At 43.0% G+C, this 27,176-nt stretch overlaps 1 protein-coding gene across 1 annotated transcript in view; it reads left to right on the top strand.

Moving 5' to 3' along the window:
• LOC139749126 (dnaJ homolog subfamily C member 17) overlaps positions 1-27,176 on the top strand; it is a 94,433-nt gene that overhangs the window by 6,144 nt on the left and 61,113 nt on the right. Inside the window, exon 2 of the mRNA XM_071662748.1 lies at positions 3,500-3,620. Within this exon, the coding sequence (XP_071518849.1) occupies positions 3,500-3,620 (121 nt within the window). The remainder of the gene's footprint in view (positions 1-3,499; positions 3,621-27,176) is intronic.

Raw genomic sequence — 27,176 nt, 5'->3', positions numbered from 1 at the left:
AAATTAAAAAAAAATTGAGAGGGAAGGATTTCCAGCCCCCCGCTCCCTCCCCTTTTAGTCGCCTTCTACGACACGCAGGGAATACGTGGGAAGTATTCTTTCTCCCCTATCCCCAGGGATATATATATATATATATATATATATATATATATATATATATATATATATATATATATATATATATATATATTTATTTTTTTTTATTATACTTTGTCGCTGTCTCCCGCGTTTGCCAGGTAGCGCAAGGAAACAGACGAAAGAAATGGCCCAACCCCCCCCCATACACATGTATATACATACGTCCACACACGCAAATATACATACCTACACAGCTTTCCATGGTTTACCCCAGACGCTTCACATACCTTGATTCAATCCACTGACAGCACGTCAACCCCGGTATACCACATCGTTCCAATTCACTCTATTCCTTGCCCTCCTTTCACCCTCCTGCATGTTCAGGCCCCGATCACACAAAATCTTTTTCACTCCATCTTTCCACCTCCAATTTGGTCTCCCTCTTCTCCTCGTTCCCTCCACCTCCGACACATATATCCTCTTGGTCAATCTTTCCTCACTCATTCTCTCCATGTGCCCAAACCACTTCAAAACACCCTCTTCTGCCCTCTCAACCACGCTCTTTTTATTTCCGCACATCTCTCTTACCCTTACGTTACTTACTCGATCAAACCACCTCACACCACATATTGTCATCAAACATCTCATTTCCAGCACATCCACCCTCCTGCACACAACTCTATCCACAGCCCACGCCTTGCAACCATACAACATTGTTGGAACCACTATTCCTTCAAACATACCCATTTTTGCTTTCCGAGATAATGTTCTCGACTTCCACACATTCTTCAAGGCTCCCAGGATTTTTGCCCCCTCCCCCACCCTATGATTTACTTCCGTTTCCATGGTTCCATCCGCTGCCAGATTCACTCCCAGATATCTAAAACACTTTACTTCCTCCAGTTTTTCTCCATTCAAACTTACCTCCCAATTGACTTGACCCTCAACCCTACTGTATCTAATAACCTTGCTTTTATTCACATTTACTCTTAAGACAAGGGAGCAAATGGGAACTTCAGTGAAGGGGGCTAATGGGGAGGTGATAACAAGTAGTGGTGATGTGAGAAGGAGATGGAGTGAGTATTTTGAAGGTTTGTTGAATGTGTTTGATGATAGAGTGGCAGATATAGGGTGTTTTGGTTGAGGTGGTGTGCAAAGTGAGAGGGTTAGGGAAAATGATTTGGTAAACAGAGAAGAGGTAGTAAAAGCTTTGCGGAAGATGAAAGCCAGCAAGGCAGCAGGTTTGGATGGTATTGCAGTGGAATTTATTAAAAAAGGGGTGACTGTATTGTTGACTGGTTGGTAAGATTATTCAATGTATGTATGATTCATGGTGAGGTGCCTGAGGATTGGCGGAATGCTTGCATAGTGCCATTGTGCAAAGGCAAAGGGGATAAGTGTGAGTGCTCAAATTACAGAGGTATAAGTTTGTTGAGTATTCCTGGTAAATTATATGGGAGGGTATTGATTGAGAGGGTGAAGGCATGTACAGATCATCAGATTGGGGAAGAGCAGTGTGGTTTCAGAAGTGGTAGAGGATGTGTGGATCAGGTGTTTGCTTTGAAGAATGTATGTGAGAAATACTTAGAAAAGCAAATGGATTTGTATGTAGCATTTATGGATCTGGAGAAGGCATATGATAGAGTTGATAGAGATGCTCTGTGGAAGGTACTAAGAATATATGGTGTGAGAGGCAAGTTGTTAGAAGCATTGAAAAGTTTTTATCGAGGATGTAAGGCATGTGTACGTTTAGGAAGAGAGGAAAGTGATTGGTTCTCAGTGATTGTAGGTTTGCGGCAGGGGTGTGTGATGTCTCCATGGTTGTTCAATTTGTTTATGGATGGGGTTGTTAGGGAGGTGAATGCAAGAGTTTTGGAAAGAGGGGCAAGTATGCAGTCTGTTGTGGATGAGAGAGCTTGGGAAGTGAGTCAGTTGTTGTTCGCTGATGATACAGCGCTGGTGGCTGATTCATGTGAGAAACTGCAGAAGCTGGTGACTAAGTTTGGTGAATTGTGTGAAAGAAGAAAGCTAAGAGTAAATGTGAATAAGAGCAAGGTTATTAGGTATAGTAGGGTCGAGGGTCAAGTCAATTGGGAGGTAAGTTTGAATGGAGAAAAACTGGAGGAAGTAAAGTGTTTTAGATATCTGGGAGTGGATCTGGCAGCGGATGGAACCATGGAAGCAGAAGTGAATCATAGGGTGGGGGAGGGGGCGAAAATCCTGGGAGCTTTGAGGAATGTGTGGAAGTCGAGAACATTATCTCGGAAAGCAAAAATGAGTATGTTTGAAGGAATAGTGGTTCCAACAATGTTGTATGGTTGCGAGGCGTGGGCTATGGATAGAGTTGTGCGCAGGAGGGTGGATGTGCTGGAAATGAGATGTTTGAGGACAATATATGGTGTGAGGTGGTTTGATCGAGTAAGTAATGTAAGGGTAAGAGAGATGTGTGGAAATAAGAAGAGTGTGGTTGAGAAAGCAGAAGAGGGTGTTTTGAAATGGTTTGGGCACATGGAGAGAATGAGTGAGGAAAGATTGACCAAGAGGATATAAGTGTCGGAGGTGGAGGGAACGAGGAGAAGTGGGAGACCAAATTGGAGGTGGAAAGATGGAGTGAAAAAGATTTTGAGTGATCGGGACCTGAACATGCAGGAGGGTGAAAGGAGGGCAAGGAATAGAGTGAATTGGATCGATGTGTTATACCGGGGTCGACGTGCTGTCAATGGATTAAATCAGGGCATGTGAAGCATCTGGGGTAAACCATGGAAAGTTGTGTTGGGCCTGGACTTGGAAAGGGAGCTGTGGTGTCGGGCATTATTGCATGACAGGTAGAGCCTGAGTGTGAACGAATGTGGCCTTTGTTGTCTTTTCCTGGCGCTACCTCGCACACATGAGGGGGGAGGGGGATGTTATTCCATATGTGGCGAGGTGGCGATGGGAATGAATAAAGGCAGACAGTGTGAATTGTGTGCATGTGTATATATGTATGTGTCTGTGTGTATATATATGTGTACATTGAGATGTATGGGTATGTATATTTGCGTGTGTGGATGTGTATGTATATACATGTGTATTGGGGTGGGTTGGGCCATTTCTTTCGTCTGTTTCCTTGCGCTGCCTTGCAAACGTGGGAGACAGCGACAAAGCAAAATGAATAAATAAATAGAATTAACATAACTTTAAATCCTCGAATATTTGCAAAATGAAAGGGTGATATACAGTGTGCAGCATTGTTTGGAGATGAGTTGGCCAGTATATGTACAATCTAGCTTTGATGTGTATCATTTTTGTTTTCTGCATTTCTTGAATTTTTTTTGCAAGAAAGGCATATAGAAAGTTCTTAATGCCATATCAATAACCATGCTAGTGTTCTTTCTTTATGTTATCATAACGTAATTGTTATTCAATATTTCATAACTTACAGATAAGAAAGGCATACAGAAAGAAAGCCCTCAAATGTCATCCAGATAAGAATCCAGATAATCCTGATGCTGCTGAAGAATTTGACAGACTTAAAAAGATTCTTGAGATTCTCTTAGATGCAGGTAAGGCTAATATACTTACATGGTGACTATCCAGATACTCTAACAAACCTCAAAATTGATATCTTCATAGTTATATTATACTTATCATGAGCAAGAAGCCAGAAAGCCTACCCTCCTGAAATATCACTTCCTGAAAGTAGGAACAGATGATGCCATGTGAATTTTTTCTTCAAAATTCAATCATTTGATCATGATGCCACTATGCTAAGGCAAGAAAGAGAAGCAGGTTTTTAAAAAATGTTTTGCAATGCTCTTATTTCAACATCTTATGCAGGTACACTACAACATATGCTTAGTGAAGTTAATCTTTCATGTTCAGACTCAGACTAAGCTAGGTTACGTTGCTTGCATGTATGCTCTCCTGTGAAAGAGGGAGATGATGTAATGGATATATTCTTTTTATATGTCTATCCATCTGTCAGGCTGTCTATCTGTCCATCTCTCTGTCTATCTATCTACTCAGAAACTCCCCAAGCACTTTTTTAAACCCCATCATCTCCACGACGAACAACAGCACATAATATGCAGTCTTGCTCTTCACATATCAAACACAGAACCCCAGCTACAAATCAAACATCCTACCACTCAGTGCTAACGGCATCCGTTACAAACACACAGAAATACTCAGCCAGTTCCGAGAATATAGCACCCACATAACCCTCATCCAAGAAATCAGACTCACATCCAAATCCATCTTCCCACCTTTCTACAACTACACAGCCCTATGATATGACAGACAACAAGGACAAGGGGGAGAATTCAGAATTCTAGTCCACTAAACAAAACCAGTCTCTACCACCACTGAGAGTACTAAACAGGTCTCAGGCAGTGACTGTACCCTTGAAAAACAGTCCATGAAAATGAAACTTCACTGTGCTAAGTACAACATAATCAGCTCCTAAATACTTCTTCCCATTACATACCCCTCCTGATATACACCCCAGTTGCAAAACCTGGCCAACATACCCAGCACTGTCTCTGAAGATTTCAGTGCCCTTCCTACTCGGCTCATCATCACACCCAATATCCCTGAGGTGAATTACTCATAAATCAACTGCATTCTTTCAGTATCTTCAGTTTTTGCAAAACGCTAAGCAGACTCCTAAACTGCCATCTCTGGCTGCCAACCTTGCCAAACATTCCCTGCTCACAAGCACTGTACATGAGGACTTCTTAGAGGATGCTACATGAATTGTCCTTTTACCACTTACCCATCCTGATAAACGCTCTTCCTGGCCATCCCAACCCACACAACCAATCTTCACTCAAAACATGGAAACCAAGCTCCAGAACTTCAGTATAAGTGATTTCTCATCCTAGATAATGCAGCCTCACACTTCATCAACATAACCAAGCAAGCCAGGAAATGATAAATACCACAAGGACATAGAAAGAAATATAATCCAAACTTCTCCCCAGAAATTGCAAACCATATAAAGCAAAGAAATGATCTCAGACAGAACCAGTCATCATCAGTAGAAATAAGAGAACAAATCCATACTCTAGACAACACCATTAGACCCTAATTAAAAATCAATCACAAACCACCCTCATCCCTAATCAGGAAAGCCTTGTAACTACACAAGATCCACTCAAAAACAACTGTCTGTCTAACTAACCTTCATTCTATCTAATACAAGAATTGGAATTAAGTCTGAAAAGAATTCTCTTGTAATAGGCCCTTTCAACATATCAAACCTTTACATAAAACACTGGCCTAGTTGCAGTCAAAGCTCTTAGAGATATCTCCAACAAAATCTGGAATACATGGGAAATTGCCTGCATAATACTAATCCTACACCCCTCCAGACCATACAGTTTTTGCTCATTCTTCTAACTCGTATCACTTCTATCTTCAGTATCCAAGCTGAGGAAAGCTGACTCACAACAGAATCAAGCAAAATAACACCAAAATATCACACTCTTACCTTCATGATATGGCTTGAGACCAAATCAGGCCTCCACAGAACTACACACAGACCTCACACAGTATGTCTTAAAAGATTTCAACCTACCACAACCTCCATCCCAAGACATCAAAAATTAATTTGATGCTATTCCCTGACACATCCCGATACCACCCTTTGCAACACTGACAAAAAGTGGTTGGCTAACTTCATAGCTGGCCACTGTGCCAGTCACTGATAGTGGATTCACTTTTAAAACCCATTAACTCTGAAGTGGAGTTCCCCACGAGTAGTTCTCTCTGAATCCCTCTTCCATTTCTACCTACTTGACCTCCCATTGCCCATAGAAAACAAAAATGTGAAGGTCCTCATTTATGCAGACAACCTTGCAGTTATCTCATAAAACCCTGACCCCACAGAGTGCAACAGCAAGCATGCAACACTGCATTACACAGTTGGAACACTGGCTAACCCAGAACAAAATGTCTGCATCTCTTCAGAAGTCTGTATGCACTCTTTTAACTCCAGACAGACATGAATCTAAGCTTCACCCACCAGTCATGGAACAGATAAGCAAGCACAGGTGCAAACTCAGAGGTGCACACTTTCAGTACATGGGGATGGATGCCATCAGGACCATAATCCTTGCTTGTGTCCAAAGAGAGAAGTGCCTTTCTGACATTTTGAAAATAGATTATGGGAAGGGACATGGGATCAGTAAGAGGAGCATCAGGGGGTGAATGGTAGAGTCATCAAAGGTAGAGTTAGAGGAGAAACAGGAACCAAAGAGAGTTGCTTTGTCTGCTGGAGAAACAGCAATAGTAATGTCAGAACAGGAAGATGAAAAAAAGGTAGAATAACAAAAATTGTAAATGATGTCCCTTAGATAAAGACCAGAAATACCTATCGGATGATAAGGAGAGGTTATCACACTTCTTGTGGGTTAAAGAACACTTTGCCACATGGATAACATACTTGCATCATTTATGGACAGTGATAAATGCTGAATGGGAGTAAGGAAAGGAGAAATCTCCCAAGCTTAATATGCCTGTTCCCTTACCTGAATGGAAGAAGAGGTCATCTTAGAGGAGAGTGGATATATACTGCCATTTCCTTAACAGTAACTTCTTCCTTGTGTTTGGCGGAGACTGAAGCATCACCTCATAAGAGAAAGTAATTTACCCAAGGGTATTCAGAAAGGAATTTTCTTAAGTTATTCCAGTCAGCTTTGTGAAGGTACCCCTATTTACTTGTTGAAGGGGCTGCTGGAGAGAGAGGTGCCATTAAAATAGATACATTTATGAGAGTGTTGTCAGATGAACCAATTAGGGGCAACATTATGTATTTATGGTGCAAAGGATTAGAGGCAAAAAAGTTTCAGAATATTAGGAGAGTGGTCACAGTGGTCAGGTATATGGATGATTTGCTCTGTATCATTGAGAATGGAGAACAGGAGGGATTCAACCCTTCCACCATCTGTATGGGATGAATTCAGCAATTCCCCTGTGGTGCATGTTGAAATCCCCTGGGCGGAGGATCTCGGCTTGTGGATCAGAGGATGTCACTGTCTCATGACAGGAGTTTAGAGAGTAGAAGAATGAAATAAGATTTGTAAAATTAGGAGAGCATTAGGCAAAATAAAGGAAAGTGTTGAAGTTAACATACAGACCTTGAGTCAGATAACGTCAAAGTTAGGGACTCAAGGTCCTCAAGGCATATAACAGGTGTCTTGATGTAGGTATAAGCATGGACATGACCTTTGAACTGGAATTGTGAGCAGAGATTATAGTAGGATGTGAAAAAGGGACTAAAGAGAACATTTATCAGACAATTGGGTCTCGAAGAGAAGCAAGATATTAGGAGAGGTACTAAACAGATGGTGTTCAACAGAAGAGAGGTTAGTAGAGAGACAACAAATGTTGGTGTCATGATTAGAAAGAGAGGCAGGTGTATTGGAGATGGAAAGGTCATGGTAGGGGCTGGTACAACCACTTTCTCAGCTCTCCTTCTCATTGGCAGTAGAGTCAGGCAGAAGTCTTACTAGAAGCAGTAAAAAGTTTTTATCAAGATTATTTGGCATATGTGTAAGGAGGTAGAGAGGAGAGTGAGTTTCAGGTGAAGATTGGTGTGCATCAGGGGTGTGTGATATTACCTTGGTTGTTTGATTTGCTTATGGGTTGGGTGGTGAGGGAGGAGAATGCCAGGATCTTGTAGAGAGTGGGAGTATGCAGTCTATAGGAGTTAATGGGGCCTGGGAAGTAAGTTAGGTGTTGTGTCCTGCACTGGTGGCAGATTCAAGTGAGAAACTGCTGAAATTGGTGGGTGGCTTTGGGAGAGTGTGCAAAGGGAGGAAGTTGAGAGTGAATGTAATAAAAGAAAGGTTATTACGTCTAGTAGGGCATAAGGACAGGTTGCTTAGGTTGTGATTTTGAATGGAGAAAATTTGGAAAAGAGAAGTGTTTAGATACCTGTAAGGGGACATGGCTGCAAATGGAACTATGGAAATGGCAGAGTCATAGGGTAGTTGAGCGGGTAAATGCTTTTTGAAGCACTGAGGAATACGTGGAAAGAAAGGTTGTTATCTGGATGGGCAAAAATGAGAATGTTTGGAGATATAGTGGTCCCAACAATGTTGTGTGGATCTGAAGTATTGGCTTTTGATGAGGATGTGTATGGAGAAGGATAACTGTGTTAGGAATGAAATGTTTGAGGGCATTATGTGATGTGATGTGGTATGATTTAGTAAGTACTTAATGGGTAAGCGAGAAATATAGTAATAAGAGTGTAGTTTAGAGAGCTGAAGAGGGTGTGCTGAAATGGTTTGGACGTAAGGAGTAAATGAGTTAGAAGAGATTGATAGAGAGGAAATATGTTCCAGAAGTGGAGAAGTCAATGAGAAGGGGGAAACCAAATTAATGTGGAAGGATAGAATGAGAATTTTGAGTGGTTGGGGCCTGAACATGCATTAGGGTGAAAGGCATGCTTGAGATAGAGTGAATTGGAACAATTTGGTATACAGGTGGCAACTGAACTGAATGAGCTGAACATTTTTTTTTTTTTCTGAGATGGCACGGGCAGCTGAGGCCATAATCAATGCCAGAAAACAGACAAAGAAATGGCCCATCCACAAATATACACACATATGTACATAAATGCCCATACATGCACATATACATACATGTACATATTAACATATACACAAATACATATACATACACATACTTAGACATACACATATATACACATGTACATATTCATACTTGCTTGCCTTCATCCATTCCTGGTGCAACCCCGCCCCACAGGAAAGAGCATTGCTACCTGCTGCTTCAATGAGGTAGCACCAGGAAAACATAAAAAGGCCACATTCTTTCACACTCAGTTTCTAGCTGTTATGTGTAATGCACTGAAATGACAGCTCCCTGTCCACATCCAGGCCTCACAGACCTTTCCATGGTTTACCTCGGATATTTCACATGCCCTCAGTCCATTGACAGCATGTCAACCCTGGCATACCACATTGTTCCAGTTCACTCCATTCCTTGCACATGTCTCACCTTCCAGTATTTTCAGGCCCAAATCACTCAAGATCTTTTTTACTTCATCCTTCCACCTCCAATATGGTCTCCTGCTTCTTGTTCCCTTCACCACTAACACACACACACACACACGCACACACACACACACACACACACACACACACACACACAATGTTGTATGGTTGCGAGGCGTGGGCTATGGATAGAGTTGTGCGCAGGAGGATGGATGTGCTGGAAATGAGATGTTTGAGGACAATGTGTGGTGTGAGGTGGTTTGATCGAGTGAGTAACGTAAGGGTAAGAGAGATGTGTGGAAATAAAAAGAGCGTGGTTGAGAGAGCAGAAGAGGGTGTTTTGAAGTGGTTTGGGCACATGGAGAGGATGAGTGAGGAAAGATTGACCAAGAGGATATATGTGTCGGAGGTGGAGGGAACAAGGAGAAGAGGGAGACCAAATTGGAGGTGGAAAGATGGAGTGAAAAAGATTTTGTGTGATCAGGGCCTGAACATGCAGGAGGGTGAAAGGAGGGCAAGGAATAGAGTGAATTGGAGCGATGTGGTATACCGGGGTTGACGTGCTGTCAGTGGATTGAATCAAGGCATGTGAAGCGTCTGGGGTAAGCCATGGAAAGCTGTGTAGGTATGTATATTTGCGTGTGTGGACGTATGTATACACATGTGTATGGGGGGGGTTGGGCCATTTCTTTCGTCTGTTTCCTTGCGCTACCTCGCAAACGCGGGAGACAGCGACAAAGTATAATAAATAAATAAATAAATAATATATATATATATATATATATATATATATATATATATATATATATATATATATATATAGATAAAGTGGCAGATATAGGGTGTTTTGGTCGAGGTGGTGTGCAGAGTGAGAGGGTTAGGGAAAATGATTTGGTAAACAGAGAAGAGGTAGTGAAAGCTTTGCGGAAGATGAAAGCCGGCAAGGCAGCAGGTTTGGATGGTATTGCAGTGGAATTTATTAAAAAAGGGGGTGACTGTATTGTTGACTGGTTGGTAAGGTTATTTAATGTATGTATTACTCATGGTGAGGTGCCTGAGGATTGGCAGAATGCGTGCATAGTGCCATTGTACAAAGGCAAAGGGGATAAGAGTGAGTGCTCAAATTACAGAGGTATAAGTTTGTTGAGTATTCCTGGTAAATTATATGGGAGGGTATTGATTGAGAGGGTGAAGGCATGTACAGAGCATCAGATTGGGGAAGAGCAGTGTGGTTTCAGAAGTGGTAGAGGATGTGTGGATCAGGTGTTTGCTTTGAAGAATGTATGTGAGAAATACTTAGAAAAGCAAATAGATTTGTATGTAGCATTTATGGATCTGGAGAAGGCATATGATAGAGTTGATAGAGAGGCTCTGTGGAAGGTATTAAGAATATATGGTGTGGGAGGAAAGTTGTTAGAAGCAGTGAAAAGTTTTTATCGAGGATGTAAGGCATGTGTACGTGTAGGAAGAGAGGAAAGTGATTGGTTCTCAGTGAATGTAGGTTTGCGGCAGGGGTGTGTGATGTCTCCATGGTTGTTTAATTTGTTTATGGATGGGGTTGTTAGGGAGGTAAATGCAAGAGTTTTGGAAAGAGGGGCAAGTATGAAGTCTGTTGGGGATGAGAGAGCTTGGGAAGTGAGTCAGTTGTTGTTCGCTGATGATACAGCGCTGGTGGCTGATTCATGTGAGAAACTGCAGAAGCTGGTGACTGAGTTTGGAAAAGTGTGTGGAAGAAGAAAGTTAAGAGTAAATGTGAATAAGAGCAAGGTTATTAGGTACAGTAGGGTTGAGGGTCAAGTCAATTGGGAGGTGAGTTTGAATGGAGAAAAACTGGAGGAAGTGAAGTGTTTTAGATATCTGGGAGTGGATCTGGCAGCGGATGGAACCATGGAAGCGGAAGTGGATCATAGGGTGGGGGAGGGGGCGAAAATCCTGGGGGCCTTGAAGAATGTGTGGAAGTCGAGAACATTATCTCGGAAAGCAAAAATGGGTATGTTTGAAGGAATAGTGGTTCCAACAATGTTGTATGGTTGCGAGGCATGGGCTATGGATAGAGTTGTGCGCAGGAGGATGGATGTGCTGGAAATGAGATGTTTGAGGACAATGTGTGGTGTGAGGTGGTTTGATCGAGTGAGTAACGTAAGGGTAAGAGAGATGTGTGGAAATAAAAAGAGCGTGGTTGAGAGAGCAGAAGAGGGTGTTTTGAAGTGGTTTGGGCACATGGAGAGGATGAGTGAGGAAAGATTGACCAAGAGGATATATGTGTCGGAGGTGGAGGGAACAAGGAGAAGAGGGAGACCAAATTGGAGGTGGAAAGATGGAGTGAAAAAGATTTTGTGTGATCGGGGCCTGAACGTGCAGGAGGGTGAAAGGAGGGTAAGGAATAGAGTGAATTGGAGCGATGTGGTATACCGGGGTTGACGTGCTGTCAGTGGATTGAAGCAGGGCATGTGAAGCGTCTGGGGTAAACCATGGAAAGCTGTGTAGGTATGTATATTTGCGTGTGTGGACGTATGTATATACATGTGTATGGGGGGGGTTGGGCCATTTCTTTCGTCTGTTTCCTTGCGCTACCTCGCAAACGCGGGAGACAGCGACAAAGTATAATAAATAATAAAATAAATAGATATATATATATATATATATATATATATATATATAGGAAGAGAGGAAAGTGATTGGTTCTCAGTGAATGTAGGTTTGCAGCAGGGGTGTGTGATGTCTCCATGGTTGTTTAATTTGTTTATGGATGGGGTTGTTAGGGAGGTGAATGCAAGAGTTTTGGAAAGAGGGGCAAGTATGAAGTCTGTTGGGGATGAGAGAGCTTGGGAAGTGAGTCAGTTGTTGTTCGCTGATGATACAGCGCTGGTGGCTGATTCATGTGAGAAACTGCAGAAGCTGGTGACTGAGTTTGGTAAAGTGTGTGAAAGAAGAAAGTTAAGAGTAAATGTGAATAAGAGTAAGGTTATTAGGTACAGTAGGGTTGAGGGTCAAGTCAATTGGGAGGTGAGTTTGAATGGAGAAAAACTGGAGGAAGTGAAGTGTTTTAGATATCTGGGAGTGGATCTGGCAGCGGATGGAACCATGGAAACGGAAGTGGATCATAGGGTGGGGGAGGGGGCGAAAATTCTGGGAGCCTTGAAGAATGTGTGGAAGTCGAGAACATTATCTCGGAAAGCAAAAATGGGTATGTTTGAAGGAATAGTAGTTCCAACAATGTTGTATGGTTGCGAGGCGTGGGCTATGGATAGAGTTGTGCGCAGGAGGATGGATGTGCTGGAAATGAGATGTTTGAGGACAATGTGTGGTGTGAGGTGGTTTGATCGAGTAAGTAACGTAAGGGTAAGAGAGATGTGTGGAAATAAAAAGAGCGTGGTTGAGAGAGCAGAAGAGGGTGTTTTGAAATGGTTCGGGCACATGGAGAGAATGAGTGAGGAAAGATTGACCAAGAGAATATATGTGTCGGAGGTGGAGGGAACGAGGAGAAGAGGGAGACCAAATTGGAGGTGGAAAGATGGAGTGAAAAAGATTTTGTGATCGGGGCCTGATCATGCAGGAGGGTGAAAGGCAGGCAAGGAATAGAGTGAATTGGATCGATGTGGTATACCGGGGTTGACGTGCTGTCAGTGGATTGAATCAGGGCATGTGAAGCGTCTGGGGTAAACCATGGAAAGTTGTGTGGGGCCTGGATGTGGAAAGGGAGCTGTGGTTCGGGCATTATTGCATGACAGCTGGAGACTGAGTGTGAACGAATGGGGCTTTTGTTATACAGGAGGGTGAAAGGCAGGCAAGGAATAGAGTGAATTGGATCGATGTGGTATACCGGGTCGACGTGCTGTCAATGGATTGAATCAGGGCATGTGAAGTGTCTGGGTTAAACCATGGAAAGTTCTGTGGGGCCTGGATGTGGAAAGGGAGCTCCTAAAGGGAGACACAAGAGATAAATATGTCAGTTGATATGTATGTATATATATATATATATATATATATATTTTTTTTTTTTCTTTTGCTTTGTCGCTGTCTCCCGCGTTTGCGAGGTAGCGCAACGAAACAGACGAAAGAAATGGCCCAACCCACCCCCATACACATGTATATACATACGTCCACACACGCAAATATACATACCTACACAGCTTTCCATGATTTACCCCAGACGCTTCACATGCCCTGATTCAATTCACTGACAGCACGTCAACCCCGGTATACCACATCGATCCAATTCACTCTATTCTTTGCCCTCCTTTCACCCTCCTGCATGTTCAGGCCCCGATCACACAAAATCTTTTTCACTCCATCTTTCCACCTCCAATTTGGTCTCCCACTTCTCCTCGTTCCCTCCACCTCCGACACATATATCCTCTTGACCAATCTTTCCTCACTCATTCTCTCCATGTGTCCAAACCATTTCAAAACACCCTCTTCTGCTCTCTCCACCACGCTCTTTTTATTTCCACACATCTCTCTTACCCTTACGTTACTTACTCGATCAAACCACCTCACACCGCACATTGTCCTCAAACATCTCAATTCCAGCACATCCATCCTCCTGTGCACAACTCTATCCATAGCCCACGCCTCGCAACCATACAACATTGTTGGAACCACTATTCCTTCAAACATACCCATTTTTGCTTTCTGAGATAATGTTCTCGACGTCCACACATTCTTCAAGACTCCTAGGATTTTCGCCCCCTCCCCCACCCTATGATCCACTTCCGCTTCCATGGTTCCATCCGCTGCCAGATCCACTCCCAGATATCTAAAACACTTTACTTCCTCCAGTTTTTCTCCATTCAAACTTACCTCCCAATTGACTTGACCCTCAACCCTACTGTACCTAATAACCTTGCTCTTATTCACATTTACTCTTAACTTTCTTCTTTCACACACTTTACCAAACTCAGTCACCAGCTTCTGCAGTTTCTCACATGAATCAGCCACCAGCGCTGTATCATCAGCGAACAACAACTGACTCACTTCCCAAGCTCTCTCATCCCCAACAGACTTCATACTTGCCCCTCTTTCCAAAACTCTTGCATTCACCTCCCTAACAACCCCATCCATAAACAAATTAAACAACCATGGAGACATCACACATCCCTGCCGCAACCCTACATTCACTGAGAACCAATCACTTTCCTCTCTTCCTACACGTACACATGCCTTACATCCTCGATAAAAACTTTTCACTGCTAACAACTTGCCTCCCACACCATATATTCTTAGTACCTTCCACAGAGCATCTCTATCAACTCTATCATATGCCTTCTCCAGATCCATAAATGAATCATACATACATTAAATAACCTTACCAACCAGTCAACAATACAGTCACCTTTTTTTTTTATAAATTCCACTGCAATACTTTCCAAACCCGCTGCCTTGCTGGCTTTCATCTTCCGCAAAGCTTTTACTACCTCTTCTCTGTTTACCAAATCATTCTTCCTAACCCTCTCACTTTGCACACCATCTCGACCAAAACACCCTATATCTGCCACTCTATCATCAAACACATTGAACGAACCTTCAAAATACTCACTCCACCTCCTTCTCACATCACCACTACTTGTTATCACCTCCCCATTAGCCCCCATCACTGAAGTTTCCATTTGTTCCCTTATCTTACGCACTTTATTTACCTCCTTCCAAAACATCTTTTTATTCTCCCTAGAATTTAATGATACTCTCTCACCCCAACTCTCATTTGCCCTCTTTTTCACCTCTTGCACCTTTCTCTTGACCTCCTGCCCCTTTTTTTTTCATACATCTCCCACTCATTTGCATTATTCCCCTGCAAAAATCGTCCAAATGCCTCTCTGTTCTCTTTCACTAATAATCTTACTTCTTCATCCCACCACTCACTACCCTTTCTTATCTGCCCACCTCCCATGCTTCTCATGCCACAAGCATCTTTTGCTCAAGCCATCACTGCTTCTCTAAATACATCCCATTCCTCCCCCACTCCCCTTACCTTCTTTGTTCTCTCCGTTTTCCTTTCTGTACTCAGTCTCTCCTGGTACTTCCTCACACAAGTCTCCTTCCCAAGCTCACTTACTCTCACCACTCTTTTCACCCCAACATTCTCTCTTCTTTTCTGAAAACCTCTACAAATCTTCACCTTCGCCTCCAGAAGATAATGATCAGACATCCCTCCAGTTGCACCTCTCAGCACATTAACTTCCAAAAGTCTCTCTTTTGTGCGCCTATCAATTAACACGTAATTCAATAACACTCTCTGGCCATCTCTCCTACTTACATACGTATACTTATGTATATCTCTCTTTTTAAACCGGGTATTCCCAATCACCAGTCCTTTTTCAGCACCTAAATCTATAAGCTCTTCACCATTTCCATTTACAACGCTGAACATTCCATTTACACCAATTATTCCCTCAACTGCCACATTACTCACCTTTGCATTCAAATCACCCATCACTATAAACTGGTCTCGTGCATCAAAATTACTAACACACTCATTCAGCTGCTCCCAAAACACTTTTCTCTCATGATCTTTCTTCTCATGCCCAGGTGCATATGCACCAATAATCACCCATCTCTCTCCATCCACTTTCAGTTTTATCCATATCAATCTAGAGTTTACTTTCTTACACTCTGTCACACACTTCCACCACTCCTGTTTTAGGATTAGTGCTACTCCTTCCCTTGCTCTCGTCCTCTCACTAACCCCTGACTTTACTCCCAAGACATTCCCAAACCACTCTTCCCCTTTACCCTTGAGCTTCGTTTCACTCAGAGCCAAAGCATCCAGGTTCCTTTCCTCAAACATAATACTTATCTCTCCTTTTTTCACATCTTGGTTACATCCATACACATTTAGACACCCCAATCTGAGCCTTCGAGGAGGATGAGCACTCCCCGCGTGACTGCTTCTTCTGTTTTCCCTTTTAGAAAGTTAAAATACATGGAGGGAAGGGTTTCCAGCCCCCTGCTCCCATCTCCTTTAGTCGCCTTCTACGACACATAGAAATATGAGCACTCACTTTAATCCCCTTTGCCTTTGTACAATGGCACTATGCAAGCATTCCACCAATCCTCAGGCACCTCACCATGAGTCATACATACATATAACCTTACCAACCAGTCAACAATACAGTCACCCCTTCTTTTTAATAAATTCCACCGCAATACCATCCAAACCCACTGCCTTGCCAGCTTTCATCTTCTCTATAACTTTACTCCCTCTTCTCTGTTTACCAAATCATTTTCCCTAACCCTCTTACTTCGCACACCACCTCGACCAAAACACCCTATATCTGCCACTCTATCATCTAACACATTCAGCAAACCTTCAAAATACTTACTCCTCTCCTTCTCACATCACCATTACTTGTTATCACCTCCCCATTAGCCCCCTTCACCGATGTTCCCATTTGTTCTCTTGTCTTACGCACTTTATATACCTCATTCCAAAGCATTTTTTTCTCCCTAAAATGTAATGATACACTCTTACCCCAACTCTCATTTGCCCTCTTTTTCACCTTTCTCTTGATCTCCTGCCTCTTTCTTTTCTACATCCCCCAGTCATTTGCACTATTTCCCTACAAAACTTGTCCAAATGCCTCTCTCTTCTCTTTCACTAATAATCTTACTTCTTCATCCCACCACTCACTACCCTTTCTAATCTGCCCACCTCCCATACTTTTCATGCCACAAGCATCTTTTGCGTAAGCCATCACTGCTTCCCTAAATACATCCCGTTCCTCCCCCACTCCCCTTGTGTTCTTTGCTCTCACCTTTTTCTAATCTGCACTCGTCTCTCCTGGTACTTCCTCACACGAGTCTCCTTCCCAAGCTCACTTACTCTCACCACTCTTTTCACCCCAACATTCTCTCTTGTTTTCTGAAAACCCCTACAAATCTTCACCTTCGTCTCCACAAGATAATGATCAGACATCCCTCCAGTTGCACCTCTCAGCACATTAACATCCAAAAGTCTCTCTTTCGTGCACCTATCAGCTAACACATAATCCAATAATGCTCTCTGGCCATCTCTCCTACTTACATACGTATACTTATGCATATCTTTCTTTTTAGACCAGGTATTCCCAATCACCAGTCCTTTTTCAGCACACAAATCTACAAGCTCTTCACCATTTCCATTTACAACGCTGAACACCCCATGTACACCAATTATTTTGTCAACTGCCACATTACTCACCTTTTCATTTAAATTACCACTCACTATAACCCAGTCTCATGCATCAAAATTACTAACACACTCACTCAGCTGCTCCCAAAACACGTGCCTCGCATGATCTTTCTTCTCATGACAAGGTGCATAGGCACCAAAACTCATCCATCTCTCTCTCCATCCACTTTCAGTTTTACCCATATCAATCTAGAGTTTACTTTCTTACACTCTATCACATACTCCCACCACTCCTGTTTCAGTAGTGCTACCCCTTCCCTTGCCTTGTCCTCTCCCAAAACATTCCTGAACCACTCTTCCCCTATACCCTTGAGCTTCATTTCACTCAGAGCCAAAACATCCAGGTTCCTTTCCTCAAACATACTGTCTGTCTCTACTTTTTTCTCATCATGGTTACATCCACACACATTTAGACCCCAATCTGAGCCTTTCTAGGAGGATAAGCACTCCCTACATGACTCCTTCTGTTTCCCCTTTTAGAAAGTTGTAAATACAAGGAGGGAAGGGTTTCTAGCCTCCCCGCTCCTGTCCCCTTTAGTCGCCTTCTACGACACGTGAGGAATGCGTGGGAAGTATTCTTTCTTCCCTATCCCCAGGGATAATAATATATATGTTTATACCCTGGAAAATGAGTGGCTGATTCTTGTAAGAAACTGCAGAGGTTGGTGACTGTTTTGGAAAAGTGTGTGAAAGGAGAGAGTTGAGGGTAAATGTGAATAAGAGCATGGCTATTAGGCTCAGTAAGGTTGATGAACAAGTTAATTGGGGTGTAAGTTTTTAATGGAGAAAAAAATTTGGGGAAGTGAAGTGTTTTGATATCTGGGAGTGGGCCTTGGGAGGGATTTGGGGCCGGGGAAAGGGGGGTGGTCAAAGGGTGGGGAGGGGGAAAATTTTGGGGGCCTTAAAAAAATGTGTGGAAGGTGAGAACTTTTCTTGGAAACAAAAAAGGGATGTTTTAAGGGAAAAATTGGGTTTTTTCAATTTTTTTATGGGGTTTGGAAAGGGGAGGAATATGGGTAAATAAGTTTTGGGGTGTTGGTGGCTTGGGTTTTAGGAAGTTTAAGTAAGGGTTTAAAAGGGGATTTTGTGGAAAAAAAAAGAGGAGGTTGAGAGAGCAGAAGGGGTGGTTTTTAATTTGGGTTTTGGGGGAATGGAGAGGAAAGAGTGAGGAAAGGTTTACCAAAAAGGTATATTGTCGAGGGGGAAAGGGGAAAAAGGGGAAAAGGGGGGAAACCCCAAAATTTGGGGGTGGGAAAAATGGGGGTGAAAAAAAATTTTGGGATCGCAGGCCTGATCAGCAGGGAGGTGAAAGGCAGGCAAGGATGAGTGAATTGGATCGATGTGGTATACCGGGGTTGACGTGCTGTCAGTGGATTGAATCAGGGCATGTGAACGCGTCTGGGGTAAAACCATTGGAAAGTTGTGTGGGGCCTGGATGAGGAAAGGAGCTTGTGTTTCCGGCATTATTGGCAGACACTGGAGACGGAGTGTGAAACGTATGGGCTTTTGTTAACAGAGGGTGAAAGCAGGCACGGAATAGAGTGAATTGGATCGAGGTGGTATACCACCGGGTCGACGTGCTGTCAATGGATTGAATCAGGGCATGTGAAGTGTCGGTATAACAAACCAAGAAAGTTCTGTGGGGCCTGGATGTGGAAAGGGAGGCTCCTAAGGGAAGACACCCAGAGATAACTATGTCCCGTTGATCTTAATGTATATATATATATATTATATATATAATATTTTTTTTTTTTCCCTTTGCTTTGTCGCTGTCTCCCGCGTTTGCGAGGTAGCGCAACGAAACAGACGAAAGAAATGGCCCAACCCACCCCCATACACATGTATATACATACGTCCACACACGCAAATATACATACCTACACAGCTTTCCATGATTTACCCCAGACGCTTCACATGCCCTGATTCAATTCACTGACAGCACGTCAACCCCGGTATACCACATCGATCCAATTCACTCTATTCTTTGCCCTCCTTTCACCCTCCTGCATGTTCAGGCCCCGATCACACAAAATCTTTTTCACTCCATCTTTCCACCTCCAATTTGGTCTCCCACTTCTCCTCGTTCCCTCCACCTCCGACACATATATCCTCTTGACCAATCTTTCCTCACTCATTCTCTCCATGTGTCCAAACCATTTCAAAACACCCTCTTCTGCTCTCTCAACCACGCTCTTTTTATTTCCACACATCTCTCTTACCCTTACGTTACTTACTCGATCAAACCACCTCACACCGCACATTGTCCTCAAACATCTCAATTCCAGCACATCCATCCTCCTGTGCACAACTCTATCCATAGCCCACGCCTCGCAACCATACAACATTGTTGGAACCACTATTCCTTCAAACATACCCATTTTTGCTTTCTGAGATAATGTTCTCGACGTCCACACATTCTTCAAGACTCCTAGGATTTTCGCCCCCTCCCCCACCCTATGATCCACTTCCGCTTCCATGGTTCCATCCGCTGCCAGATCCACTCCCAGATATCTAAAACACTTTACTTCCTCCAGTTTTTCTCCATTCAAACTTACCTCCCAATTGACTTGACCCTCAACCCTACTGTACCTAATAACCTTGCTCTTATTCACATTTACTCTTAACTTTCTTCTTTCACACACTTTACCAAACTCAGTCACCAGCTTCTGCAGTTTCTCACATGAATCAGCCACCAGCGCTGTATCATCAGCGAACAACAACTGACTCACTTCCCAAGCTCTCTCATCCCCAACAGACTTCATACTTGCCCCTCTTTCCAAAACTCTTGCATTCACCTCCCTAACAACCCCATCCATAAACAAATTAAACAACCATGGAGACATCACACATCCCTGCCGCAACCCTACATTCACTGAGAACCAATCACTTTCCTCTCTTCCTACACGTACACATGCCTTACATCCTCGATAAAAACTTTTCACTGCTAACAACTTGCCTCCCACACCATATATTCTTAGTACCTTCCACAGAGCATCTCTATCAACTCTATCATATGCCTTCTCCAGATCCATAAATGAATCATACATACATTAAATAACCTTACCAACCAGTCAACAATACAGTCACCTTTTTTTTTTTATAAATTCCACTGCAATACTTTCCAAACCCGCTGCCTTGCTGGCTTTCATCTTCCGCAAAGCTTTTACTACCTCTTCTCTGTTTACCAAATCATTCTTCCTAACCCTCTCACTTTGCACACCATCTCGACCAAAACACCCTATATCTGCCACTCTATCATCAAACACATTGAACGAACCTTCAAAATACTCACTCCACCTCCTTCTCACATCACCACTACTTGTTATCACCTCCCCATTAGCCCCCATCACTGAAGTTTCCATTTGTTCCCTTATCTTACGCACTTTATTTACCTCCTTCCAAAACATCTTTTTATTCTCCCTAGAATTTAATGATACTCTCTCACCCCAACTCTCATTTGCCCTCTTTTTCACCTCTTGCACCTTTCTCTTGACCTCCTGCCCCTTTTTTTTTCATACATCTCCCACTCATTTGCATTATTCCCCTGCAAAAATCGTCCAAATGCCTCTCTGTTCTCTTTCACTAATAATCTTACTTCTTCATCCCACCACTCACTACCCTTTCTTATCTGCCCACCTCCCATGCTTCTCATGCCACAAGCATCTTTTGCTCAAGCCATCACTGCTTCTCTAAATACATCCCATTCCTCCCCCACTCCCCTTACCTTCTTTGTTCTCTCCGTTTTCCTTTCTGTACTCAGTCTCTCCTGGTACTTCCTCACACAAGTCTCCTTCCCAAGCTCACTTACTCTCACCACTCTTTTCACCCCAACATTCTCTCTTCTTTTCTGAAAACCTCTACAAATCTTCACCTTCGCCTCCAGAAGATAATGATCAGACATCCCTCCAGTTGCACCTCTCAGCACATTAACTTCCAAAAGTCTCTCTTTTGTGCGCCTATCAATTAACACGTAATTCAATAACACTCTCTGGCCATCTCTCCTACTTACATACGTATACTTATGTATATCTCTCTTTTTAAACCGGGTATTCCCAATCACCAGTCCTTTTTCAGCACCTAAATCTATAAGCTCTTCACCATTTCCATTTACAACGCTGAACATTCCATTTACACCAATTATTCCCTCAACTGCCACATTACTCACCTTTGCATTCAAATCACCCATCACTATAAACTGGTCTCGTGCATCAAAATTACTAACACACTCATTCAGCTGCTCCCAAAACACTTTTCTCTCATGATCTTTCTTCTCATGCCCAGGTGCATATGCACCAATAATCACCCATCTCTCTCCATCCACTTTCAGTTTTATCCATATCAATCTAGAGTTTACTTTCTTACACTCTGTCACACACTTCCACCACTCCTGTTTTAGGATTAGTGCTACTCCTTCCCTTGCTCTCGTCCTCTCACTAACCCCTGACTTTACTCCCAAGACATTCCCAAACCACTCTTCCCCTTTACCCTTGAGCTTCGTTTCACTCAGAGCCAAAGCATCCAGGTTCCTTTCCTCAAACATAATACTTATCTCTCCTTTTTTCTCATCTTGGTTACATCCATACACATTTAGACACCCCAATCTGAGCCTTCGAGGAGGATGAGCACTCCCCGCGTGACTGCTTCTTCTGTTTTCCCTTTTAGAAAGTTAAAATACATGGAGGGAAGGGTTTCCAGCCCCCTGCTCCCATCTCCTTTAGTCGCCTTCTACGACACATAGAAATATGAGCACTCACTTTAATCCCCTTTGCCTTTGTACAATGGCACTATGCAAGCATTCCACCAATCCTCAGGCACCTCACCATGAGTCATACATACATATAACCTTACCAACCAGTCAACAATACAGTCACCCCTTCTTTTTAATAAATTCCACCGCAATACCATCCAAACCCACTGCCTTGCCAGCTTTCATCTTCTCTATAACTTTACTCCCTCTTCTCTGTTTACCAAATCATTTTCCCTAACCCTCTTACTTCGCACACCACCTCGACCAAAACACCCTATATCTGCCACTCTATCATCTAACACATTCAGCAAACCTTCAAAATACTTACTCCTCTCCTTCTCACATCACCATTACTTGTTATCACCTCCCCATTAGCCCCCTTCACCGATGTTCCCATTTGTTCTCTTGTCTTACGCACTTTATATACCTCATTCCAAAGCATTTTTTTCTCCCTAAAATGTAATGATACACTCTTACCCCAACTCTCATTTGCCCTCTTTTTCACCTTTCTCTTGATCTCCTGCCTCTTTCTTTTCTACATCCCCCAGTCATTTGCACTATTTCCCTACAAAACTTGTCCAAATGCCTCTCTCTTCTCTTTCACTAATAATCTTACTTCTTCATCCCACCACTCACTACCCTTTCTAATCTGCCCACCTCCCATACTTTTCATGCCACAAGCATCTTTTGCGTAAGCCATCACTGCTTCCCTAAATACATCCCGTTCCTCCCCCACTCCCCTTGTGTTCTTTGCTCTCACCTTTTTCTAATCTGCACTCGTCTCTCCTGGTACTTCCTCACACGAGTCTCCTTCCCAAGCTCACTTACTCTCACCACTCTTTTCACCCCAACATTCTCTCTTGTTTTCTGAAAACCCCTACAAATCTTCACCTTCGTCTCCACAAGATAATGATCAGACATCCCTCCAGTTGCACCTCTCAGCACATTAACATCCAAAAGTCTCTCTTTCGTGCACCTATCAGCTAACACATAATCCAATAATGCTCTCTGGCCATCTCTCCTACTTACATACGTATACTTATGCATATCTTTCTTTTTAGACCAGGTATTCCCAATCACCAGTCCTTTTTCAGCACACAAATCTACAAGCTCTTCACCATTTCCATTTACAACGCTGAACACCCCATGTACACCAATTATTTTGTCAACTGCCACATTACTCACCTTTTCATTTAAATTACCACTCACTATAACCCAGTCTCATGCATCAAAATTACTAACACACTCACTCAGCTGCTCCCAAAACACGTGCCTCGCATGATCTTTCTTCTCATGACAAGGTGCATAGGCACCAAAACTCATCCATCTCTCTCTCCATCCACTTTCAGTTTTACCCATATCAATCTAGAGTTTACTTTCTTACACTCTATCACATACTCCCACCACTCCTGTTTCAGTAGTGCTACCCCTTCCCTTGCCTTGTCCTCTCCCAAAACATTCCTGAACCACTCTTCCCCTATACCCTTGAGCTTCATTTCACTCAGAGCCAAAACATCCAGGTTCCTTTCCTCAAACATACTGTCTGTCTCTACTTTTTTCTCATCATGGTTACATCCACACACATTTAGACCCCAATCTGAGCCTTTCTAGGAGGATAAGCACTCCCTACATGACTCCTTCTGTTTCCCCTTTTAGAAAGTTGTAAATACAAGGAGGGAAGGGTTTCTAGCCTCCCCGCTCCTGTCCCCTTTAGTCGCCTTCTACGACACGTGAGGAATGCGTGGGAAGTATTCTTTCTTCCCTATCCCCAGGGATAATAATATATATGTTTATACCCTGGAAAATGAGTGGCTGATTCTTGTAAGAAACTGCAGAGGTTGGTGACTGTTTTGGAAAAGTGTGTGAAAGGAGAGAGTTGAGGGTAAATGTGAATAAGAGCATGGCTATTAGGCTCAGTAAGGTTGATGAACAAGTTAATTGGGATGTAAGTTTGAATGGAGAAAAATTGGAGGAAGTGAAGTGTTTTAGATATCTGGGAGTGGACTTAGCAGTGGATGGAGCTACGGAAGTGAAGTGAGTCAAAGGGTGGGGGAGGTGGTGAAGGTTTTGGGAACAATAAAGAATGTGTGGAAGGAGAGAACATTATCTTGGAGCAAAAATGGGCATGTATGAAGAAATAGTTGTTCCAACAATGTTTTATGGTTGCAAGGAGGAATATGGGTGTGTTGGAAATGAAATGTTTGAGGAAGTAATGTAAGGGTAAGAGAGATTTGTGGAAATAAAAAGAGTATGGTTGAGAGAGCAGAAGAGGGTGCGTTGAAATGGTTTGGATGTATGGAGAGAATGAGTGAGGAAAGATTGACAAAGAGGATATATGTGTCAGAGGTGGAGGGAACAAGAAGTGGGAGACCAAATTGGAGGTGGAATGATGGAGTGAAAAAGATTTTGAGCGATCAGGGCCTGAACATGGAGGAGGGTGAGAGGTGTGCAAGGAATAGAGTGAATTGGAACAACGTGATATACTGGGGTTGACTTGCTGTCAGTGGACCTAAACAGGGCATAAGAAACATCTGGGTTGAACAATGGAAAGGTCTCTAGGGCCTGGATGTGGATAGGGAGCTGTGGTTTCAGTGCATTACACATGACAGCTAGAGACTGAGTGTGAATGAATGTGGACTTTTTGTCTGTATTCCCAGCGCTACCTCACTGAAGCTAGGGATAGTGGTGCTGTTTTCCTGTGGGGCTGGTTAGTTGCAGGAATGGATGAAGGCAAGCAAGTATGCATATGTACATGTATATGGATGCTATGCCTGTGTATGTGTATGTATATGTGTGTATATGTGTGTATGTGGGTGTTTATGTATATATATGTGTATATGAATGGATGGGCCATTCTTCTTCTGTTTCCTGGTGTACCTCGCTGATGCGGGAAACAGCGATTGGAATAGATAATAGATATAAGCCCAAATTGGAGGTGGAATGATGGAGTGAAAAAGATTTTGAGCAATCAGGGCCTGAACATACAGGAGGGTGAGAGGTGTGCAAGGAATAGAGTGAATTGGAACAATTTGATTTACTGGGGTTGACTTGCTGTCAGTTGACCTAACCAGGGCCTAAGAAATATTTGTGTTGAACAATGGAAAGGTCTCTAGGGCCTGGATGTGGATAGGGAGCTGTGGTTTTGGTGCATTACACATGACAGCTGGAGACTGAGTGTGAATGAAGTTGGTCTTTTGGTCCAATTTGGGGTTGTTAGGGAGGTGAATGCAAGAGTTTTGGAAAGAGGGGCAAGTAGGCAGTCTGTTGTGGATGAGAGAGCTTGGAAATTGAGTCAGTTGTTGTTTGCTGATGATACAGCGCTGGTGGCTGATTCGGGTGAGAAACTGCAGAAGCTGGTGACTGAGTTTGGTAAAGTGTGTGAAAGAAGAAAGCTGAGAGTAAATGTGAATAAGAGCAAGGTTATTAGGTACAGTAGGGTTGAGGGACAAGTCGATTGGGAGGTAAGTTTGAATGGAGAAAACTGGAAGAAGTGAAGTAATTTAGATATCTGGGAGTGGATTTGGCAGCAGATGGAACCATGGAAGTGGAAGTGAATCATGGGGTGGAGGAGGGGGCGAAAGTTCTGGGAGCATTGAAAAATGTGTGGAAGTCGAGAACATTATCTTGGAAAGCAAAAATGGGTATGTTTGAAGAAATAGTGGTTCCAACAATGTTATATGATTGTGAGGCGTGGGCTATAGATAGAGTAGTGCGGAGGAGGGTGGATGTGCTGGAAATGAGATGTTTGAGGACAATATGTAGTGTGAGGTGGTTTGATTGAGTAAGTACTGAAAGGGTAAGAGAGATGTGTGGTAATAAAAAGAGTGTGGTTGAGAGAGCAGAAGAGGGTGTTTTGAAATGGTTTGGTCACATGGAGAGAATGAGTGAGGAAAGATTGACCTAGAGGATATATGTGTCAGAGGTGGAGGGAACGAGGAGAAGTGGGAGACCAAATTGGGGGTGGAAAGATGGAGTGAAAAATATCTTGAGCGATTGGGGCCTAAACATGCAGGAGGGTGAAAGGCGTGCAAGGAATAGAGTGAATTGGAACGATGTGGTATACCAGGGTGGACAGCTGTCAATGGATTGAACCAGGGCATGTGAAGCATTGGGGTAAACCATAGAAAGTTGTGTGGGGCCTGGATGGGGAAAGGGAGCTGTGGTTTCAGTGCATTATACATGACAGCTAGTGACTGAGTGTGAACGAATGTGGCCTTTGTTGTCTTTTCCTAGTGCTACCTCGCGCACATGTCGGGGGAGGGGGTTGTCATTTCATGTGTGGCGGGGTGGCTACGGGAATGAATAAGGGCAGACCCTATGAATTATGTACTTGTGTATATATGTATATGTCTGTGTGTGTATATATATGTATATGTCTGTGTGTGTATATATATGTATACGTTGAGATGTATAGGTATGTATATGTGCGTGTGTTGACATGTATGTATATACATGTGTATGTGGGTGGGTTGGGCCATTCTTTCGTCTGTTTCCTTGCGCTACCTCTCTAACGCGGGAGACAGCAACAAAGTATAATAGAATAAATAAAGAATTTAATGTATACCCTAGCCTGAGCCAGGTACCCATTTTCTCGAGCAAGTCCAAGGGGTGGATGTACAGCTGGGTGGACTGACTGCTGTAACCAGGATTCAGACCTATGCGCTTGATCCTAGGCATCATAGTCAGGAAAGCTAACTGCTGCATCATGATATGAAACAGCTAAGGGAAACCACAGAAAGGTGGGTGAGGCTTGGTTGTGCATAGGGGGCTGTGGTTTTGGTGTATTACGCATAACAGCAAGAGAGTGAATGTGAACAAATTAGGCCTTTTCTTTGTCTATTCCTTGCACTACATCACTTACACAGGAAATGGTGAACAACTACGAAAAAACCGTATTCCTCAAATGGCTTCTTTCCTTGGCATTCTCATCCCTCTCTCCAAGACCCTGGCATTTACCTCCCTCACTACTCCATCCACAAACCAATTGAAAAGCCACGGTGACATCACCCACCCTTGCTGCAGACCCACCTTCACCTGGAACAAATCAGTCTCCTGTCTCCCTTTATGCATACATGCCTTACATTCTTAATAAAAACTTCTCACTGCTTCTGATAACTTTCCTCACACACCTTATACTCATAAAACCTTCAACAAAGTATCTCTATTGACCATATCACATGCT

This window comes from Panulirus ornatus, chromosome 6 (genome assembly GCF_036320965.1).
Source record: "Panulirus ornatus isolate Po-2019 chromosome 6, ASM3632096v1, whole genome shotgun sequence".
Taxonomy (NCBI): domain Eukaryota; kingdom Metazoa; phylum Arthropoda; class Malacostraca; order Decapoda; family Palinuridae; genus Panulirus; species Panulirus ornatus.
This window is presented reverse-complemented; position numbering and strand designations above follow the sequence as displayed.